General features: G+C 50.2%; 1 protein-coding gene across 14 annotated transcripts in view; it reads left to right on the top strand.

The window, feature by feature from the left end:
• EIF4G3 (eukaryotic translation initiation factor 4 gamma 3) overlaps nucleotides 1–17,388 on the top strand; it is a 145,263-nt gene extending 127,875 nt beyond the window's left edge. For all 14 annotated transcript variants that reach the window (XM_075437622.1, XM_075437621.1, XM_075437633.1 and 11 more), the window contains 10 exons: nucleotides 974–1,197; nucleotides 3,355–3,470; nucleotides 6,459–6,631; nucleotides 9,115–9,240; nucleotides 10,058–10,139; nucleotides 11,915–12,013; nucleotides 12,948–13,094; nucleotides 14,510–14,591; nucleotides 16,054–16,200; nucleotides 17,181–17,388. In XM_075437622.1, coding sequence (XP_075293737.1) covers nucleotides 974–1,197; nucleotides 3,355–3,470; nucleotides 6,459–6,631; nucleotides 9,115–9,240; nucleotides 10,058–10,139; nucleotides 11,915–12,013; nucleotides 12,948–13,094; nucleotides 14,510–14,591; nucleotides 16,054–16,200; nucleotides 17,181–17,362 — 1,378 coding nt within the window. In that variant the 3' untranslated portion in view covers nucleotides 17,363–17,388. The remainder of the gene's footprint in view (nucleotides 1–973; nucleotides 1,198–3,354; nucleotides 3,471–6,458; nucleotides 6,632–9,114; nucleotides 9,241–10,057; nucleotides 10,140–11,914; nucleotides 12,014–12,947; nucleotides 13,095–14,509; nucleotides 14,592–16,053; nucleotides 16,201–17,180) is intronic.
• The last annotated feature ends 3,311 nt before the right edge of the window (nucleotides 17,389–20,699 follow it).

Here is a 20,699-nt window from a genome sequence, read left to right as displayed (position 1 = left end):
ATGTGTCTGCTCGTAGTTCATTACAGGTTAAAAACTCCTCACATAAAATGTTGCAATAAATAGGTGTGCAGTTTGGCTTTAATGGTCATGGATTCAGCCAGGTCAGTAGGTTTATTTATCCAGAAAAACGTGCCTAAAACCTTGGAGGAATGTAGCGGGGCTCTTCAGCGCTGGCTGTGTCTGAGCCTTCGCGTTCGGTGCGACCAAGCCTGCCCGTGCTTCGCATCGTGCGATGCATGCACAGGGCTGCGCAGGGCTCTCCCACACCCCGAGCTCGCTGGCACTGCAGCCACGCCAGCTTGCAGCATGGAGCATGTGTCAACCCTGAATAATTTATTAACTCTAGGCTGGGTTTGCAAGCGTACGGTTTGGTTAAAATCTCGCTGGTTCTTCCTTCCAGCACACACCAGCTGCTGGATGGTTTAGTTGGGTTTGTCCCTCTGTTTTCCCTCCTCTTTCACCTAAAGCTTTGGCTTACCTGGAGATTATTCCATTTTGGTATCGTTTTGCCCATCTTGCTCATTAACACAGTAATTAATAGGACAGATTCTTGCCATCTGTTGCTTGTAACCCTCACTCTTCTGAAATGATTTTTCAATAGATGAGTAAAACATACGCCGCTCACACCATTGCACAGTAACACAGTGCCTTTACATTACCAAATTCCCCGTTCTGCGCATTAAATGGCTGCTGCAAGGACCTCGCTGCTTTTCCCTGGGTTCTCTGGGAAGCGTTGGCTCCGCCTGTCCCCTCTGTGGGTGTTCGTGTTTGTGCACCTCTGAGTGAAGGCTGGTTATGTTCTGTCTAGCTGCAACTGTAAGAAGTCGAGACAGCAGTCCCGCCGGGTTTGGGTTGTGGCTGGTTTTCCTGCCGTCACCGTGAAGCTGTCCGGTACCTTTTGTAACGCTGGCAGCGTGGTGAGCAGGGGTCGCTTGTCCCGCAGCCTCTGAGCGCCTGTGGTTTTGTTCTGCAGTCGCGGGAGCACGGGCAGGGAGAAGAACGACAAACCTCTCCCACCGTCCCTCTCCCGTCCCAACACCTTCCTGCGGGGCAGCAGCAGCAAGGAGCTGCTGCTCGACAATCAGGCGCAGGAGGAGCAGCGGAGGGAGATGCTGGAGACAGTGAAGCAGTTAACAGGCGGCATGGAGGTGGACAGAAACAGCACCGAGGCAGAGAGGAACAAAGCCAAGGAATCAGGTAAGCGGCTCGTCTGCGCCCGGGGAATGTTGCTGAGTGTGTGAAAAAGCGCTAAGGGGAATTTATCAGAAAACGTCCCAGAGTTCTGTGCAGCGGTATGGGTGTTTGGCCCGCAGTGACGCGTCGTCGAGCTGCGATGGCGGTGATCTGCCTCCTGAAGGTCTGCAACGCAGCTGATTCACCCAGCCTCGGCGTCACCTCCTCTCACCAGCTCCTCGCTAGGATCCGTCAGAGCTGGAAGGCTGGAGAAGCCAGCAAAGCCCTGCTCCGCGGCGGTGTCTTGCCTGCTTGTATCGGTTCTGTGGTACTTGTGATCGGCGGCACAGAGTCTAGTTGGAGGGCTGTAGCTAGTGGGGTTCCCCACAGATCAGTACTGGGCCCAGTCTTGTTCAACTTACTCACCAATGACCTGGATGAAGGGACAGAGTGTACCCTCAGCAAGTTTGATGATGATAAAGAACTGAGAGAACTGTTACACCGGAAGGCTGTGCTGCCATCCAGCGAGACCTGGATAGGCTTAGAGAGTTGAGTGGAGAAGAACCTAACGAAGTTCAACAAGGGCAAGTGCAGGGTCCTGCATCTGGGGAGGAACAACCCCAGGCAGCAGTACAGGCTGGTGCGAACCTGCTGGAGAGCAGCTCTGCGGAGAGGGACCTGGGTGTCCTTGTGGATGACAGGGTGACCATGAGGCAGCAGTGTGCCTTTGTTGCCAAGAAGGCCAACATTATGCTGGGATGCATTAAGAAGAGTGTGGCCAGCTGATCAAGGGAGGTTCTCCTCACCCTCTATTCTGCCCTAGTGAGGCCATTTCTGGAGTACTGCATCCAGTGCTGGGCTCACCAGTTGCAGAAAGATGAAGAGCTACTGGAGAGAGTCCAGTGGAGGGCTATAAAGATGATGAGGGGACTGGAGCATCTCTCCTATGAGGAAAGGCGGAGTGAACGGGGTTTATTTAGCCTGGAGAAGAGGAGGCTGAGAGGGGACCTTGCTTATAAATATCTGCAGGGTGAGTGTCAAGAGGATAGGACCAGACTCTTTTCAGTGGTGCCCAGCAACAGGACAAGGGGCAACGGGCGCAAACTGAAGCAGAGGAAGTTCCATCTGAACATGAGGAAAAACTTCTTTAATTTGAGGGTGATAGAGCACTGGAACAGGTTGCCCAGAGAGGTTGGGGACTCTCCTTTTCTGGAGATATTCAAGACCTGCCTGGATGCATTCCTGTGCAGCTTGCTCTAAGTGAACCTGCTTTAGCAAGAACGTTGGTCTAGGTGATCTCCAGAGGTCCCTTCCAACCCTTACCAATCTGTGAATCTGTATCCCGTCACCGTTGCCACTGGTTTCTGGGCTTAAAGTCCCCCAAAGCAACGTCAGTTCTGCAGAACTGTTTCCTCAGTGCCCAGTAAAGCCACATCTACCCTTGCCAAATGCTTCCCAGGGCCAGAGCAGTGATTTAGGTCTGGGACAGACCGTGCATGGCATCTTTTTAGCGCTGCGTTGTTGCCAGCCCTCCCTCCAAGCAGGTCTCGGTGCAGCATGGTGTTAGCACCCGCCGGGATGGCTTCGCACCTTGTCAGTGCTGCAGCTCCCGCTTTTCCCTCCTGCCAGCCTGAGCTGATTTGTTGGTGAGAAAATATTGAGGACACTGAGGGTGATGTTCCCTGGGGGCAGAACCTTTGTGTTTTGCTCCTTGCCCAGGAAACATCTCGAAACTGCTGCAGTGAAGAACACATCTTGACTGCCGCGACAGAGCACGCGCTCGTCTCGAAGCCTTGGGACTCCGCTGCAAAGGACATCGCGAGGACCGCGGTTTCGGGGATGTGATCAGGAGCTCGCTCTGGGTTGCCGCCCGTCACAGCATGTTTTAAATTTGCAGCGTGCAGTAACAGTTCAAAGTTTAATTGTTTAATGTTGATGGAGAGCTTTGAAGGTGCTGCGTCCTGTGTCACTGCCAAGTGTTGTTCTACAAGAAGGTCAAGTCACAGAAATATCGGGAGTTCATGCAGGGGGAAGGGTCACCAAGAAAGAAGTGACCCTTGCCTGATGGCGGGACAGGGAACGCGCCCTGCTCTGGTGACTTCTGGTTTCAGGATGTCGTCTCTGAAAATGACGCTGATTTTCCTATTCCAAATGTGTTTTTTCTCCTTACATTTCTACCAGCCAAGCCAGAAGCTCCCCCAGCTCCAGCACAAGAAAAGCCTTCACTATCAGAAGAGGAAATAGAGAGAAAATGCAAATCTATCATTGATGAGTTCTTACATATTAATGATTTTAAGGTAAGCCAAATGAAAACCTCGCTTACTCAAGTCCCGCAGACCTCTCTGCTGTGTTTTTCTCTTCAGGAACAGTGTCTCACAGTGAGGTAACAGAAACGGTTTTGACGGGGCCTGTCGAAATTCGGGCAGCAGCAGCCCCACGAGCGTTTTGAGGCCAGTTGTCTCTCAAGCTTGTTTTCTGCACAGCTAGTAACAGGAAAAATAGCCCAGCTCGCGTGTTTGAAGTAGCAAGATGTATGTGTATCTGTCATGAGTCACTGAGCAGCCTCGTAATAACAGCAATTTTGGAAGCGGAAAGCTAGTGGGAAAATAAACTGAGGTTTTTGTGCAGTTATCAAAGCATGTGCTGTTCTGATCTGGAGGCAGATAAAGCAATACTAAATATTGAACAAACCACTCCGGAGTATTTTTAATAAACATTGAAAATTACTGAGCAGCTGTCATCACTTCCTAGTTAAAGGGTGAAATTTTGTTTCCCTTGTAAATGGATTTTTAGCTTGTCCAGGGAGTTAGCAAGACGTGGTACGTTCGCTGCAAAGCTGATTGGTTTGATCTTTTGCTGAAATAAATTTTAAAACCCTGCCAAGTTTGAAATGGGCACACTAGGGAGTTCCTAGTTTGGCGCCCTAAAAGCAGAGTCGCTGCTTGCCCTTCGTAGGGCTTCCAGTTAAAATCGGAAAGAGGAATATTCTTAGGATGGATTGTTTTGGGCTCACATCTGGTCCTCAGGAGATGTTACTAAATCCTGGTTTGGAGAGGGGGAAAAAACAGGCTTTGATTCGCAGCGTCCCCCAGCTTGCTGGCCGGGCAGGTCGCAGCGGGAGGAGTCGGGGCGGCGGGGTGGGTTAGGAAAGGAGCCTCCGGTCCGTTTTCTTGTTGCCATAGACTTCAAGGCCTGACCCTGGATGTCTGGGGCTGAGGGGTTGCTTCGGTTTCGGTGCTTGCCAATACAGTGATGTATTTGTATGGCCGGATGGAAATAGAGTTGAACTCTGTTAGACAAGTGCACCTACGGTTAAAAAAGGACATCAGATTGAGGCAGCTCGTTTGCATTAGTTTATTATTAATTACTTGATAATTGTAAATTCTCAGTGCTCTTCAAATGCAGCGTGCAACAAAGCTTCTGACTAATTCAGCTTAAACTCACGTTAACAAGGCCACATGTGAGTGGGTTAACGTAATACATGGCGGGGGAAGAGCCATTCCTCATGAGTTCAGTCTGCAGTCTTTAACCTGGCTGTAAATGAAAACTGCTGAGCTGTGTGCTGGTGTCCGGCGACAGCAGGGTCGGCCACCAGCGCCTTCACCTGCCTGCCCCGGAGACACCGGGACCCTGATGAGGTTCAACAAGGGCAAGTGCAGGGTCCTGCACCTGGGGAGGAACAACCCCAGGCACCAGTACAGGCTTGGGGCGGACCTGCTGGAGAGCAGCTCTGTGGAGAGGGACCTGGGTGTCCTTGGGGATGACAGGGTGACCATGAGCCAGCAGCGTGCCCTGGGTGCCAAGAAGGCCAATGGGATCCTGGGGTGCATCGAGAGGAGTGTGGCCAGCAGGGCGAGGGAGGTTCTCCTGCCCCTCTACTCTGCCTTGGTGAGGCCCCACCTCGAGTACTGTGTCCAGTGCTGGGCTCCCCAGTTCAAGAAAGATGAGGAGCTACTGGAGAGAGCCCAGCGGAGGGCTACGAGCATGATGAGGGGACTGGAGCATCTCTCCTGCGAGGAGAGGCTGAGGGAGCTGGGCTTGTTCAGCCTGAAGAAGAGAAGGCTGAGAGGGGACCTTAGAAATGCTTCTAAATATCTGCAGGGTGGGGGTCAGGAGGACGGGGCCAGACTCTTTCCAGTGGTGCCCAGCGACAGGACAAGGGGCAATGGGCACAAACTGAAGCAGAGGAAGCTCCAGCTGAACCCGAGGAAGAACTTCTTCCCTCTGAGGGTGACGGAGCCCTGGCCCAGGCTGCCCAGGGAGGCTGTGGAGTCTCCTTCTCTGGAGATATTCCAGCCCCGCCTGGCCGCGGTGCTGTGCAGCCTGCTCTGGGTGACCCTGCTTGGGCGGGGGTTGGGCTGGGTGACCCACAGAGGGCCCTGCCAACCCCCGCCATGCTGGGGTTCTGTGATTCTGACCCCTCGGGCACGTCTGGCGGAGCAGCTCTGGCGCTGGGACCGCCGGGCCGGTGACCTGCAGGGAAAAGCTGTTCAGGGCCTGCAGGAATGCGTCTGGGGCTGCCAGTCCTGGGTCACTAAAGGCACGGTCAAAGACAAAGAGCAAACGCCGTTAGTCAGGACGCCCGCTGAGATGCGCTGGGCTGAACCTAGGAGGTCAGCGGAAGATGGCTGCTGATGACAGGGGAGATTTTTGAAATGTGACATGGACCACTGCTCTGACAGTCTCTATTTAAGAGCGTTTTATTTGCTGGGGTTACAAAATGTACATGCCAGAAAGTAAAAGCTTTATAAAGAGGAAATTTTCCTCCAAATGCTACCCGCCTATTTTCTGCTACTTGATGTGGTGCGGGCTTGTAACGCAGGCATGTCTGTGCCAGAGCAGAGCGGCAGTGAATCTGATGGGATGTCCTCTTTTTGACTGGGCTTGGTATTTGATGGAACAAGAGGCGTTCTGGTGGCATCCAGAGGACAATTCCTGCCCTTTCACTGAGCAGCCAAACTGCACCCTGGAGCGTGATTGCGTATTTTAAAAATTCTGTCACTGGCATGGTATAGATTCTCATTATTATTATTATTCGATGGCCATCTCAGTGGTGCTTTGTGATGAGGTTCCACAGCCTAGTTCAGCACCTTTGGCAGCATACTCCTTTCCAAAAAAAATCAAGCAATCTCACGGTCTCTTGATCTACCATCAAACAAATCCCCATCCCATGCACCAGGTGCTGAGCTGTGCACCCTGCACTATCCTGGAGCAGAAAATACTCTGCTGCCCCGTTTTCTGGTGTTTCCGGTTCAGGCAAATGATCCTGTGTGTCGTTCGCACAGGAAGCGATGCAGTGCGTGGAGGAGCTGAGCGCCCAGAACCTGCTGCCCGTTTTCGTGCGGGTGGGAGTGGAGTCGACGCTGGAGCGCAGTCAGATCACCAGGGATCACATGGGCCAGTTATTACATCAGTTGGTGCAGTCGGGAAAGCTGAGCAAGCAGGATTTCTTCAAGGGGTTCGTATTTTGCGCGTAGAAATGGATATTTTCCTTCCGCGTTCTTTGCGCAGGAACAATGTTTGTGTGGGAGAGGAGTGGCTGCCCACCTTGCTTTGGTATCCTGCCTTCTCCACACATCTGTCTTGAAGGAGTATTTTCACCTGGGTGTATTTATAAGTAATATAATTATTATATTATTAAGTATTTCAAATGCTTTAGCGAATGTAAATGTTGTCGTATTTATGTAAGTATTTATTTCTAAGCAAATACGTAGGTGTATTTTTAAATGTGCATGTTTAGATTTATGTTTTCTGGTGTATTTGTCAATGTTTGCCTCTTGGCAAATCATTGAATATGATTAAAAGAGGAGAAAGAAGACCAGAATCTTCATGGGACCGTAGTGCCTGGAAGCTCTGCAGCCTGAAGCCCTGTGCACCCGCAGAACCGCAGCCGCTCTCCCGCTGGTAAACCAGGCTTCACCCATGCGATGCAGCTTCTCGGGACAGCTCACCTTTAAGGAGTGGACGTGTCCTCGAGGGGCTGAGGAGGACAGTGTGCGCCAGATGCGGTATCAGATGGGTTGGACCTTCCTCAGGAGATCTGAGTTTCGACTGCTGGCTCATTCCAGCTCTCTGGATTTTCTGTTCCCAGCCTGGATTTGAACTGGTGTCCAGTCCTAAAAGGATCCGTGTTCCCAGGGAGGTCCCCAGCACCACTCGGCCCTCGCTGGGGCTTAGAACAGGATGATTAAAACAGGGGTAAAGGCAACAAGCAGCCGGCAAATGAGCAGATGAAATAATGCCTTCAGATAACTGGGTGTCTGGGTCGTTAGCCCCATCTTGCTGCTTGTGTTTGAATTGTGTGACAGGACAAGGGGCAACGGGCACAAACTGAAGCAGGGGAAGCTCCAGCTGAACCCGAGGAAGAACTTCTTCCCTCTGAGGGTGACGGAGCCCTGGCCCAGGCTGCCCAGAGAGGCTGTGGAGTCTCCTTCTCTGGAGATGAATTCAAGACCCGCCTGGACAAGGTCCTGTGCAGCCTGCTGTAGGTGACCCTGCTTGGGCAGGGGGTTGGGCTGGGTGACCCACAGAGGTCCCTTCCAACCCCTGCTATTCTGTGATTCTGTGTCTCGGCGTCGTACCGCTGACCGCTCCGATGGTGATCTCCCTGCCCCGCGTCTGGCGGTCGATGTCAGCGTGATGTAAGCCAGTGGCTCGCAGGAAAAGTTTCGGCAGCCGGAGTTCAAAACCACGTGGAACAGCAGTAAAAAACTATACATCTGCAGGGTGTCCACACCGTTGCTGATGGTCAAAACGGCTCGTTTGAAGTGAGGCATTTCCATAATGGATTGTGATCAAAGCTGTTCCTGTGTTTCCTGGAGTGCGGATAAGTGGTTGTGATGCCAAATAAGTAGGATCTTGGTGAAAGAGTGGGACGTGCAGTCTGAATGTGGCGTCAGCAGAGTGAAACGGCTCCTGAAGATGGTGAAAGGGCAGGTGATGTTCAGCAGGCACGGGAGAGGAACACCGAAAATCGCTACACTTGTTCAAGCAAGACAAATTGCCGCGTAATGAGGGGTTATGGGATGAGCACTGGTCACAGCGCAGGTCTGGAGAGATACACGGCAGGAAACCGATTTCTGGCAGGAACACTTGGGCAAACCTAGGCTGAACTAGTAGCAGAGGACGTGAAGAACAAAGCAAAGGAGATGGCTTCTGGGTTTGTGAAGCACAAGAGAAAATGTGCATTCATAGTCACTGAACTGGGCTCCAGAAATGTCAAGGTTTTGAGGGAGAAATGAATCATGATGAAAACTGGCAGGAGATCCAGAAGAATGATCGCCTTGTACCAGCCATGGGAAGTGAAGCCACCTGCAAGGGTTTTTTATAGGAAAGACGAGTTTTGGGCGATTCTGGAAACTGTATCCAGTGTTGGGGAGCAATTCTGTAGCTCATCCTGCTGCAGTCTCTGTTCGGGGTGGAAGCCTGCCTCTGATGTACTGAACTTTTTTCTCGGGGCGTTTTACATTCTTGTAGACATTTTGCTGGTTACATTTGGGCTTCTGTTGTTATTAATCCCTCTGCTGTAAACGTTCAGATGTTTTTAAGACGGCTCCATTTATTAGGTGTCTTGCCTTTATAGACAAAAATGCTTTTTCCTTTTACAGGTTTTACTAGTTAGCAAACTATTTGTTACTGGAATATAAGAGTTGTTGTAAAAGGAGCTGTCCTGGCTGGATCTGCTGGTTTTATGGAAGGCGATGCCTCTTCCACATGGATACTCTCCACGTGACCGCATAGAGAAATTAACTCTGGGCAGTTTTGAAGCACTGCAAGCCTAAGATGGCAATAGATTTTCTTGTTACCTTTGTGATTCTCTTTTCTCTCCACTCTCTTCTCTCCTCGCTTCTGTAACAAAAGATTTTTAAAGTGCAGATTTGCTTTGCAGGGTAAGTCTCTAACTGCATTTAATCCTTGACGTTTTTCCTTCTTTCCTTCAAGTTTTTCAGATACCTTGGAGATGGCGGACGACATGGCCATAGACATACCCCATATTTGGTTGTACCTAGCTGAGTTGGTGACCCCCATGTTAAAAGAAGGAGGAATCTCTATGAGAGAACTTATACAGTAAGCAGCGCTGTTCTTTTGTGGTGTCGGCTGAGCTGAGCTGTCTGCCTGGCCGTGCTGTAGTATTTTCACAGCGTGATTCCCATCAGCAGATGAAAGACGAGGGGTGTTAGAGGCTGAGCTTCTCGTGCGAGTTGATAGAAGGCTGGCGGCGTATCGTTCAGGACTTGCACCAGACGGAAAGCTGCGGTGGGGAGGGAGCTTGCTGCCCTGTAGTCACCGTGCAGGGGTGAAAGTTTCATCCATGAATCTACCACAGTCCTGTTTGTTTGGCTAATAACTACCCCGGTGTTGTACAGTCACAGTCATTTGAGAGCACGCTGAGGCTCTGAGAATTCGATACGCAGAGAGCGATGTATCGCGCAGGGTCTTTGTGTCTCAGAGTGTAGTAACTGCCACCTGGGCATGGCCGCACACGGGCACAAAACCTTGCCTCAGGCCTGGAACCCACATCCAGGAGCAGAGTCTCTGTGTTTTTCACGTGTCTGTATATATCTGGGGATGAACTAGAGGCCCTTTTCCTGTAAGTAGCGTATTACGAAAAGGAGAGCCTTCTCCCCAGAAAGGGTCCTGCCACCCGAATGCAGCGTCCCACAGAAAGGAGTGGATTTGACGTTACATAAAAATAAAGTCTTTGTAATGAGCCCTGGTGTGACAAGCGCGCTGCGTCGCCAAAGTCTCTGTTATCGGCAGCTAAATAAATCCTTTATCCCTGGCAGAAGTGAGGTGGTTTCCCGCCTCAGTTTGATCGCTACCCCTTGCCTTGCATTCCAAATTCAGATTGTAAGGAAAAATATCTGGTTTTCTTTCATTCTAGAGAATTTAGCAAACCTTTGCTTCCTGTGGGAAGAGCCGGCGTCTTGCTTGCTGAAATCTTGCACCTTCTATGCAAACAAATGGTGAGTGTCGGGCCGCACCGTTCGTAGGGAGGAGCTGGATGCGGCGCGTACGTGTTTGTGCACGAAGCCTGCGCAGTCCCCACGTGAAGATACTTAGGGATGGGCCAGCCAGTCCAGATAACCTAGGCAACCTGCCTCTTCACCCCCAGTTTCAAACCAAGCCTTACCAGGTTCCAAAAAGTTAACTACTTTTTTTTTCTCATCGCTTTTCCATTTTGCAGGTACCTTTGCACCTGGCTTCTTCCAGAAGCTAGAGTGCTGAAATGCCACGAGAGGGACATGCTCAAGGTACTTCTGGGCTCACCAGAAGCAGCGAGTGCCGGAAATCTTGCGAGAGAGCTGTTCTTGCAGACCAGAGAGGTTCTGAGGGTTCGGATAAGCTGCAGATGGCCACTCAGACTTCTGGGTGCTTATCCAGCTCTTAAGATTCACCCGTCACTAGGGGTAGTGACACCTTTTCACCCTGTAAACTCTAGAGCTCTCGTACACGTTTCACAGCTGTGTGTCCAAACAGTTTGGTGGTTTCCCTATAATTCTGTCTCCATTTTTTTGTCTTTTTTTATTTATTTATTTAATCCAGCTAAATACTGCACTTTGGATAGTGTCTATTTTAAACCCGGTAAAATCCCTCACTTGCCTTTTTTTTTTTTTTTTTTTTAAGCATGCATTCAAACAAGGTTGGTTGTTCTAGGAGCATTGCAGTCTAGCAGTGCAAATAGTGACTATTTATTTTAGTCTTGTGCTTGTTTGGACAGTTGACTTCCATTTCTTTTTCTCTGTTCCGTGAAAGAAAAGCTGCCGTGCTCTGGGGGCTAAAGCACAGCCTTGGGTTTCTGTTTCTGCCACAGGTTTCTAATTCGATTTCGTCCAGGCCCATACGTGGACTCGTGTAACATCAGTCCCCTAATTCAGATCCTGATGACTCATAGCAGGAGCTACGCACAGTTAGCTCTTAATGATCTGCGTTGTAAGCTTAAAATTGTAATCTGCTTTGTAAACTAAAAGTCAGGCTGCTTTTCTCAGTGCTGAACGTTGGCTGCGCAGTGATCTCCCGTGTGCAGGTGCTGTAAGGTAAAGGTTCTGGCAAAGCATGATTGCAGCTAGTGTTTTTATTCTTGTCAGAATTGTATACGTGCCATCTTTGGCAGGATACGGAAAGGTCAGCGAGACATTAGAGGGTGCGGAGGGTTGAACTGTACGTGCTGCAAAGGCGCGTTTCGCAGGGTTTGCAATAAATTCTAGGAATTGAAGAGTGAACTCGGTATTACACACCTGAATTTGAGGCTTGATCTCAGCACAGAAAACAGCCATGTAAATAATTATTTCCTAAAAGCAGCTGATCTGCTGGTGCCTTAATGTCAAGGCAGGGGGAGAATGAGTCGCGGAGCGAGTTAATGACAGAGTCAGGAGATGCAGCTAAGTCGTCTAACTGCCAGCGCTGTGTCACGGCCGTGGGAGACGGCGCCTGGTTCGGTTGTGTCACTTCTCGTCAGTCATCTCTGGCTGCAGTCGTTGCAAACCCCCCCACGTGTCACGTTATGCCTTGTTGATTACCCCTCACCGTGCCGTTGGACCGCGTGTGTACCTGTGGCAGGATCGCGCGTGTGAGTCCTCGCGCACGGGATTTCCAGGCATTTTCACTTCCATTGCTAGGCGTCTCGTGTGGTGGCTGAGAGGTTCTTTATTTCTCCTGACACAGCCGCACCGCTCCCGCTTGTGTACGCACCCCGCTCGTCTCGCAAGTCGTTAAAGTGAACAAACTGTTTGTGTTTTAGAGCCATAAGAAAGTGGGAGCCTTATGGAGGGAGACTGGCCTCAGTTGGAAGGACTACTTACCTGAAGGGGAGGATGTACATACCTTTCTCATGGAACAGGTGAGTTCAGAGCAAGCAGCTGCTTAATTAACGATTTTGGCACGCTGATTTTCTGGCCCCATGTCCTGTTTGTTCTCCTCTTCCATCCCGTTGGTATGGGACATGGGGTGAAGCATGTCCCTCGCCGAGCCGGGGCTGGGTTATTTCTGTACCTCCTTTCTGAAACACCGGGAGGCCGGGCTGGTCCACTCCGATCCCAGGCACGCGTCTCCCGTCAGCTGGCTCCCTCTGGGAGATCTGTGTCTCCAGCTGCGGGGAATGAACTCAGGAAGGAGTTTTGCAGCAAGGACAGACCATCTGCAGAAGGGCCAGCAGAAACAGTAGCAATTATTCACTCGTCCCACCTTGCGTTATGATCCCGGAGGGTTGCCCAGCCGGGAGGAGCCAGGCCTGATGGCGAGCACCTTGCAGCTTTTGCAGGTGGTGCTCCGAGGAGGAAGCTGGAGATCTCCCTTTGGAGCTCTGAGTGATCCACTGCCCTGCTCTCGCACTTTGGAAGTGCTGCGCTGCAGGAAATGCAACGGATTGCCGAGGCCTGGGGCTTGGTGAGGGGCCTGTAGATCCTCCGTCGCATTCTGCAGTGAATTGAGGCGTTGGCTGCCATTTCGCTGAGCAAATGCCAGCTCTGCTCATTGCGTTCCAGCTCCCCATCATTTCACTTAAGCAACATGCACTGTATTTTGTGCACGTTCATATCGTGCAGACTGGAGTTGCTCTGAGATTCCTGGTTGTCTTTGGATAATGTAGTTCCCACATGTGCGTAAAATGCTTTATAATCTGTGGAACAGAAAGTATATCAATCGTTGTAATGATAACTTAGCAGTTGCAAGATGCCAGAGAGCAGAATGAAGTGTAGCTTGCTGCCTCAATTTGGTGTAATTCAGCATAGGCAAGTATGTTTAACTAATTCTCATCACCACTTCTGATGTTGCAGAAGTTGGACTTCACGGAGTCCGACTGTTCCAGTTCCTCAGAAGCACTTTCAGAGAAAGAACTCTCTGCGGAAGAGCTGAACAAGCAGCTAGAAAAACTCATTGTTGAGGACAAGGCGAACGATGAACAAATCTTTGACTGGGTAGAGGTACAAAGACTATTTTCACCCTCCTTGCATACAGTTCGTTAACTGCTTTTGTAAATATTTTCTCATCTAAAGGAGCTCCTCCCTAGGCATAGGACATGAAGATGATTGGGTCTGTGCAATCAGTGCTTCCAAAGAATTAAAATATAAAATACAATCCATCAGTTATTTCATCATAAGCTTTAGGAAGAAAGAGTTCTAGCCATATCAACATACAACTGTGTAACTGCCTTTTAAATCCTGTAGACTTTCTGACACTGAATGCGCTGCTTCTGGCTACTTAATTACATTTTAGAGTCGTAGAATGGTTTGGGTTGGAAGGGACCTTAAAGATCATCTGGTTCCAACCCCCCTGCCATCAGCAGGGACATCTTCCACCAGCCCAGGGTGCTCAGAGCTCCATCCAACCTGGCCTTGAACCCTGCCAGGGAGGGGGCAGCCACAGCTTCTCTGGGCAGCCTGGGCCAGGGCCTCACCACCCTCCTGGGGAAGAATTTCTTCCTAATATCTCATCTAAATCTGCCCTTAAGACTGAGTACACTGCTGCATTTTTTCTTCCCGAAACATGGGATAACAGCTTCTCATTGCTTTTTGCAACACGACCTATGCAAATTCCCCCCGCCCATCTGCATGCCCTGCCATGCTGCAGAAACGTCCCGGGCAGTCACTGAGGGCACGTGTGCCCTTCCTAGTGCATTGGAGCAGGCACTGGAAGAGAAAATAAATAAAAAAAGAGGGGAAAAAGGAGCCCTGTCAACCCACTGATCTGTTGCCATCTATCTCCGGCTGCGTCCTTTAAGCCAGATATTTAATGTAGTGTCTGAAATTATACCCAGCCCGATTGATTTAGATCCGTGCTTACAGCTAAATCTTGGTCAGCTTCATTTCTGTTATTTCTGTTGCTGGGGCAGCGTGTTAGATAGGTCACTTTGCTGCTGCCGTTAGAGAAGTCGAGAGTGCAACGAAAGCGGCGCTGAAAATCTGGGGACACCCACAAGCTCTTTGTAGTCTTGAACAAGTTACTTAGGCATTCTGAATTTTTTCTACAAAGCAAACAAATCTCCACCCAAGGAGCATGCTGTAAAATTTGTTGAAAAAAGCCTAAAATGCTTAGAAAATGTCTAAGGGAATTGCAAAAGCCAAGTGTTGTTGGTTTGGCATGTTTCTCGAGACAAGTGCTCAGTTGTGGGAGTAGTTAAACGGTGCGTTGGTCGCCTAAGAGCTGTTGGGTCGTGTCGACGTACCTGAGCTGGTTTCAGGAAGCGCATGGGGAAGCGGAGTTTTTGCAGAGGGGTGAAGTGGATTTCTGCGGCAGCAGCTTTTGCTGAACTTGCTGCCAAATTCAGCGGTGGAGTTTGGAAGTGGTCGCTCTCGCACAGCGGCGTGTTTTTAACTGGTCCATTTACTCTTGATTTCAGGCTAATCTAGATGAAAGCCAGATGAGTTCACCTACATTCCTTAGAGCTTTAATGACAGCAGTTTGTAAAGCAGCTATTATAGGTGAGTAACTTGCAATGTAAACACCCCACAATTATTTTCTGTTTTTCAGATTTATATCACTTTTCCTTTCCCCAAGGCTGTTCTTTATCACACACCAAAGCTTTCGCACCGTACTGAATTCTAGTGCTGGAGCGCGGGATGTCCGTTCCCCCTGCGACAGCCAGGCCCTTTGCCGGGTGGGCTGTTCCGAGGCCCTGGCGTGTCCCGCTGACCCCGCGTGAGCAGACGCTGCAGACGACCCTGAGTAATGCCAGATTGTTCATTGATTTTTCCTAGTGAAGGTGGAAATGCGCTAGACATTATTAAGATAATTAGCATTTCCACTCCTGTGTCAGCAAGTAAGGTGGAGGTCCTGGCAAAGCATTTGGGTAGGCGCGCTACCCTCGCAGAGTGCCACGTGCAAGCTGGGAGCGTGGGTTGCGGGAGAGGAGCCAGCCTGCCTCTCTGTCTCGTTAATAGTTCCATGTGCAACGCTGCCGTGTTGGAAAGATGGTTTATGTGGGTGACTTGAATGTACAGCAGTTGGCTGGAAATGGAGGGAAGGGTGGGTTCCCCACTCAGACATCTGAGCCTCAGACCCTCAGGGGGGCTTGAATAAAGCGCTGCAGCCAGAAACATCTGGGCAGTTCACTTTGTTTGCTTGAACTTTACTGCTGGCATCTGGCAAGGCAAAAAACTGCGCTTGTAAAGCAGGCGGTTCTGCTCTCAGCTGTGAGAGTCACGCTTGGTGGAGGGAGTGCTGGGAACTTCATCCTGCTGCGGGGGAAAGAGCCCAGCGCCTGCCTTCTCCCAGCACAGATCCTTGCTGGAGCCGCCTGGTGCTAATGGCGGAGTGACGCAGGGGTCGGCTACACAGCTGTGAGGCGTCCCCGGTGTGTGTCGGAGCAGCTTCTCGTTTACGTTTTGACCTTGCCTGTAACAGAGGTGGTTTTTTTCGTTTTGTTTTCAAAATATCACTTAATTGTGTCGCTGTGATGTACTTAAAAGCTGCTGAATAATTTATCCATGTTGCTGATGGACTTCTAATGTGTATTTTTGTATGTGTTCCTGATTTCCTATGTCATATGCCGCTTATGATTCTGTTTCTGCCATAGTATTTTTAGAAAGAGAGATACCATTTTCTAAAAGCGTTCTGTATAACTGAACTTTTAGCCCTAGCCATTGTATGCACTGGGGACACACAAGGATTTGCACCGCCCGGTGAGGCGGTCATTCTGCTGCCGGTGTTGGCAGGCTGCTTAGGGCCAGGGTCACTGCAGAGACGGCTTGAATTTGGGGAACTGGAAGGATCAAGACGTCCAGAAAAAGCTGTTGATCAGGAATTCGTCCTGTTGTTTCTCGTCCTCTCTTCTGTCCACGCTAACCTGTATGTGTGATTTCTATTGGGATAAAAAAAGGTGATAAACGATCTGCCCCTGCTGCCGTCTACCAAAGCTGACCTGTTTTCTGCTCTTCCCCTCAGCGGACTCTTCTAGCTTCCGTGTGGACACTGCTGTGATCAAACAGAGAGTGCCGATCTTACTCAAGTACCTAGACTCAGACACAGAGAAGGAACTACAAGCACTTTATGCACTACAAGCATCAGTAGTAAAACTTGATCAGCCTCCTAGTAAGTGTTGCCTCTGTGCGGAGGATTTGAACCGTGACTGTGTAAGGACTTTGCTTCTGTGAGAGTGAAGTCTCGTGGTAGAGACTGGGGGAGGATGTGCTTCTCCTTACCTTGTGCCTCTGTACGTAGCAGATGAGAGGAAAGAGCGTACAGACCACTGTACTGCTGCTTCTATCCAGATTCCAGCTTCTAGAGCAGTACAGGTCCTGAAATGCTTGGCCGGAGGTCGGCTCTGCTCTTGGTTGCTCCTGCAAGCAGCCATGCAGAAGGAAGGACAAACCTCTGTTGATACAAAGAGAGGGGGGGAAAAAACATCAGTAAAAAGTTACCTGTGGAAGTTACAATGCCTGGACGTAGGAGAGCACCGGGTGTTGTAACTGCATTGCTGCACCACGGGTGTCTGCACTTGGAGGGATTAAAATGAGTTGGACAACTGATGAGTCCTGTCCCGGAGACACTGCAGAAAACTGGAAAAGAGGGGAGGGAATTGCCAAAGGAACGGGGAGACCCGGGGAGCCTGCAGCACGCAATCAAAGCGTGCCCAGAAGCACCCGCCTCGACCCGCCTTAGCGGTAAGGCACTAGTCGCTCGCTAGCCCTCCCGCGGAGCCGCGGTGAATCAGGTGTGGGAGAGGAGCCAGGCTGCCAGGTTGCGCGGTCCGGCGAGGGCAGGACAGGCTGCTGTGGGTCCCGCTTGCTGGCCGGTCCCTAGAGAATAACATTCCCACGGCTGCTTTCCCAGCGTTCCCTTTTCTGCGGAGCGTGTGTTACCCGGCGGCATCAGAGGGACCCGTTTTCCCTCTGCGCTGTGTGTAGCCAGCCAGGAAGCGACAGCTCGGTGACAGACCCCCCTTCCGCTCGTGTCTGCCTCTCTTGCATTAAAGGTCACGTTAATCCCCTTATCCGTAGCCGCGTCTTTGTCCGCTGCCTTGGGCCGCGCGGCGCTGACAGCCGTTCTCTCCCGTTATTCCGTTACTGCAGATTTGCTGCGGATGTTTTTCGATTGCCTGTACGACGAGGAGGTGATATCGGAGGACGCCTTCTACAAGTGGGAAAGCAGCAAGGACCCAGCGGAGCAGAACGGGAAAGGAGTAGCGCTAAAATCTGTCACAGCGTTCTTCACGTGGCTACGGGAGGCCGAAGAGGAGTCGGAGGATAATTAAAACTTAAAATTCAGAGGAAAAACAAACAAACAAACAAAAAGAAACAGTTTAAGTATTTTTTTAAAAAGTTTCACGTCTTCGCCAATCACAGTGCAGCAAGGCCAATTCTTGCGCAGACCCCCCCTTCCCCCACACATGCACGAGTGGGAGAGGTAAAAATAGATAAACACAAAGGTGGTTATGGAGGAAAAAAGGTACTTGAAAAGCAAAAAAAGTAAACTTCAAACCTGAGGGCGGGAGCACTAAACCAAAACACATGTATTATTTATAGAAAATATTTTCTGTTTTAATCTTTTTTTTTTTCTTTTTAAACAAGGACTCATACTTACAGAAACACAAAGCGAAACAAATCTGTTTAGCAGAAAAAACAAAGTTGAAAACTTTTAATTTATTATTTTAAGGACTGCAAATGCCAGTGTAATTTTTAAATTTGCAGTTTCTGTAAACAAATTGTATAATAGAACAAAAGCAGAGAAATAAATTTCCCTCCCTTTCATATGCACCTCAGTTTTGTTTCAAAGCATGATAAATAGACAAAACTTTCAAGGGGGTTGGGGTGAGCTAGATGAGGAAGAGATCAAATTTTTGTTTTTTTAATTGTCATCAGAATTTTTCTGCCTGCCTCTCAGCTTGCTTCAGAAATTAAAAAAGAAAATAGTAATCCAAACGTACATAACCTTGGAACGGAAGGAAATGCTTTTGAGAAAACCGCTGCGGACCAGAGCGCTCCGAAAATAACTCATTCAAAACAGTGCTACCCTGGGGAAAAAGTACTAGTGATACTTTCAGAACCTTTAGAGCAACTTTAAGGCTTGTAAATACATAGAACAAATATTTAAAAAAAAAAAAAAAAAAGAAAAGAAAAAAAAAATTGACTCAATACTATTTCTTTTCACTTTCAAAATATAAAGAACAAAATAAAGACAAACATTGCAAGTTTAAAAGAAAGTAAAACGACTTCTCCTTTGACAGCTGCTGAATGTGTGCACCATCTCCGGGCGGTGCTGGCTTCCTTTTCGGTGTGTAGATCCTCGGTTCCAAACTGTGTACGTACAGTGCGCGTACGTATGTGTGTCTACCAAAAAAAGAGGGGTGAGAGCAATTGTTTTAAAATAAATGGGGGGGGGGGGAGAAGAAAAGAAAAAACGGGGTTGCTGCTTGGGAGACCTTTTCTACAGAGAGAACTTAATGGCCAACGAGCAGCTGGCTGGGCTGCCGCACCACGTCGGTGCGTTTGGTTCCCAGCACCTTGCCACCGGGCTGGGAGATGGCTTCGGGGCAGTCGGTGCCCCATCCCAGCTCGGGTTTTCCAGCCGTGTGGCCGCGGTCTCTCTTGTGTGACTTGGAGTGGTGGCATCGTCCTGGAGACTTGGGAGCCTGGTAGCTGCGGAGGTCGCAGCCGCTCGAGCGGAGAACCGACAGCCCTTGGCCGTGGCTTGCACGCCCTTTGCCGCTCAGCTTCCGCTGCTGCCCTTCGCATCCGCCGGTTGCCTTGCTGTGCCTGAGGAACCCCAAGACCCGTACGGGTGAAAACGAAAGCGCCCTCCACGAGCCGAGAGGTGGGACAAGCGCTGCGGTGCTCTTCCCGGCTCTGCCCGCCCCAGGACGGTGCCTGGAGTCTGGGTGCAGCCCGGGTACGGATCAACAGTGGTGGCTTTGCGGTGCAGTCGGAGCGGGCGTTTTCTGTGTGCCCAAAGGGACCTCGCCGCGCCCCGACGCCGTGCGGTCCTCCAAACCGAGCTGCTGCTGAGTACGTTAAGTCTCTTGGTGTCTCTCTTCAACAACCAAAGATGACCTGCTGGCTCTCACTGTGAAGAAACATCTACCCTGATACAGTCTGCAAAGTTGGTGAAGCCCGGAAAATGGGGTCGGTGAACTGTGGTCTGCGGACCGCGAGTAACCTGTGGAGCGTTTGCTGGTGGTCTGCGCAGCACTAGCTGCTCACATGATGCTGTCTTTTCCTTTCTAGCTGCTAAATCACTTCTTTTTTACAAAAAAAAACCCAGGAAAAACAAGAAAAAAAAAAGGCTACAAATACATTAAATACTTTCCTAATCTTTTACATGTAAACAATTGCTGTACTTGCATAAGGAAGCTGTTTGATCACCGAGCAGAAGGGTGGAGGGTGCCTGGTCGTGGCTGGAGGGGAGACGTCCACGAGACGCTTTCCCTGGTAACGTGTTCCACGCCATGAGTCTGAGCTAAAGAATCCATGGCCTAAAACACTAGAGCATTGTTTGGGGTTTTTTTTAGTAACAATAAAACACTTTTCTCTGATGTTTTGTTAAAAAAAAAAAAAAAGAAAAAAATACTCTCACCCTTCATATATGCATATGTATGTATCTGCTTGTACGAGATCCAGCGACTCCTCGTCCTCAGCCGTTCCCCTCCCGGCCTGGCAGCTGGGCCCGGCGGTTCGGTGACGGGCGCTCAAGATTGCCGAAAGGCTCGTCCGCACGGAAGCCCCCGCCCCGCGCGTCCCAAGGTCTGTGTGCTTCACCTCTGCAGGAGGTCCCGTGGGTGCCAAAAGCCGGTTTTCAACCAGAACGTGAGTGAGCACACGACGGTTTGTAGCAGTTCAGTAGGTGAATTAAGTAGATGTGAGTTTGTATGTAAATGAGGCCAAATATTTGCCAAGACACCTGATGAATTTCCCCTCGGTGACAGGCAGTGTCAGGCCCTGCTGGGGACGTGTGTGACACGGGAGCCGTGCAAGGACTGCGATTTGTTTGTCGATTAAGAACTTCCTCCCTCTGAGGGTGATGGAGCCCTGGCCCAGGCTGCCCAGGGAGGCTGTGGAGTCTCCTTCTCTGGAGATATTCCAGCCCCACCTGGCCGCGGTGCTGTGCAGCCTGCTCTGGGTGACCCTGCTTGGGCAGGGGGTTGGGCTGGGTGACCCACAGAGGGCCCTGCCAACCCCCACCATGCTGGGATTCTGTGAAAATTGGAGCAGAGGAATGGGAAAGGAACAATTTGCTGTAGAGCCTCTGAACAGCCACATGGATCAAAGTGTGCCAGGGCCAGGGGATTTTCGTAGGGAGCTGGAATCTTTTGGCTGGAAGAGCTGGAACACCGCTGGCTGGAGGGAATGGGAACGGCGAGCTGGTGGGTGGAGGAGAGATGAGAAAGTCTCTCCCCTCCTTGTTTGAGCCTTTGATGTTCAGTGTTCCAGGAGGGGTGAGGACATGCCCTGTTCATGTCCTGCAAATGCCAGGAAGGGAGTTTCCAGAGGTATCAAGGGTTTTTTTGGAGTTGTCCAAAGGCTCTGAAAAGGTGGGTTTGCAGCATGGCAGGCTTTGCGTTTTCTGAAGCTAGATCAGTTCAGCTTTACATGGAG

Source organism: Opisthocomus hoazin, chromosome 16 (genome assembly GCF_030867145.1).
Source record: "Opisthocomus hoazin isolate bOpiHoa1 chromosome 16, bOpiHoa1.hap1, whole genome shotgun sequence".
In the NCBI taxonomy this organism is placed as follows: Eukaryota; Metazoa; Chordata; class Aves; order Opisthocomiformes; family Opisthocomidae; genus Opisthocomus; species Opisthocomus hoazin.
The sequence above is the reverse complement of the archived record's forward strand: the minus strand, read 5'-3'. Positions and strand labels throughout refer to the sequence as shown.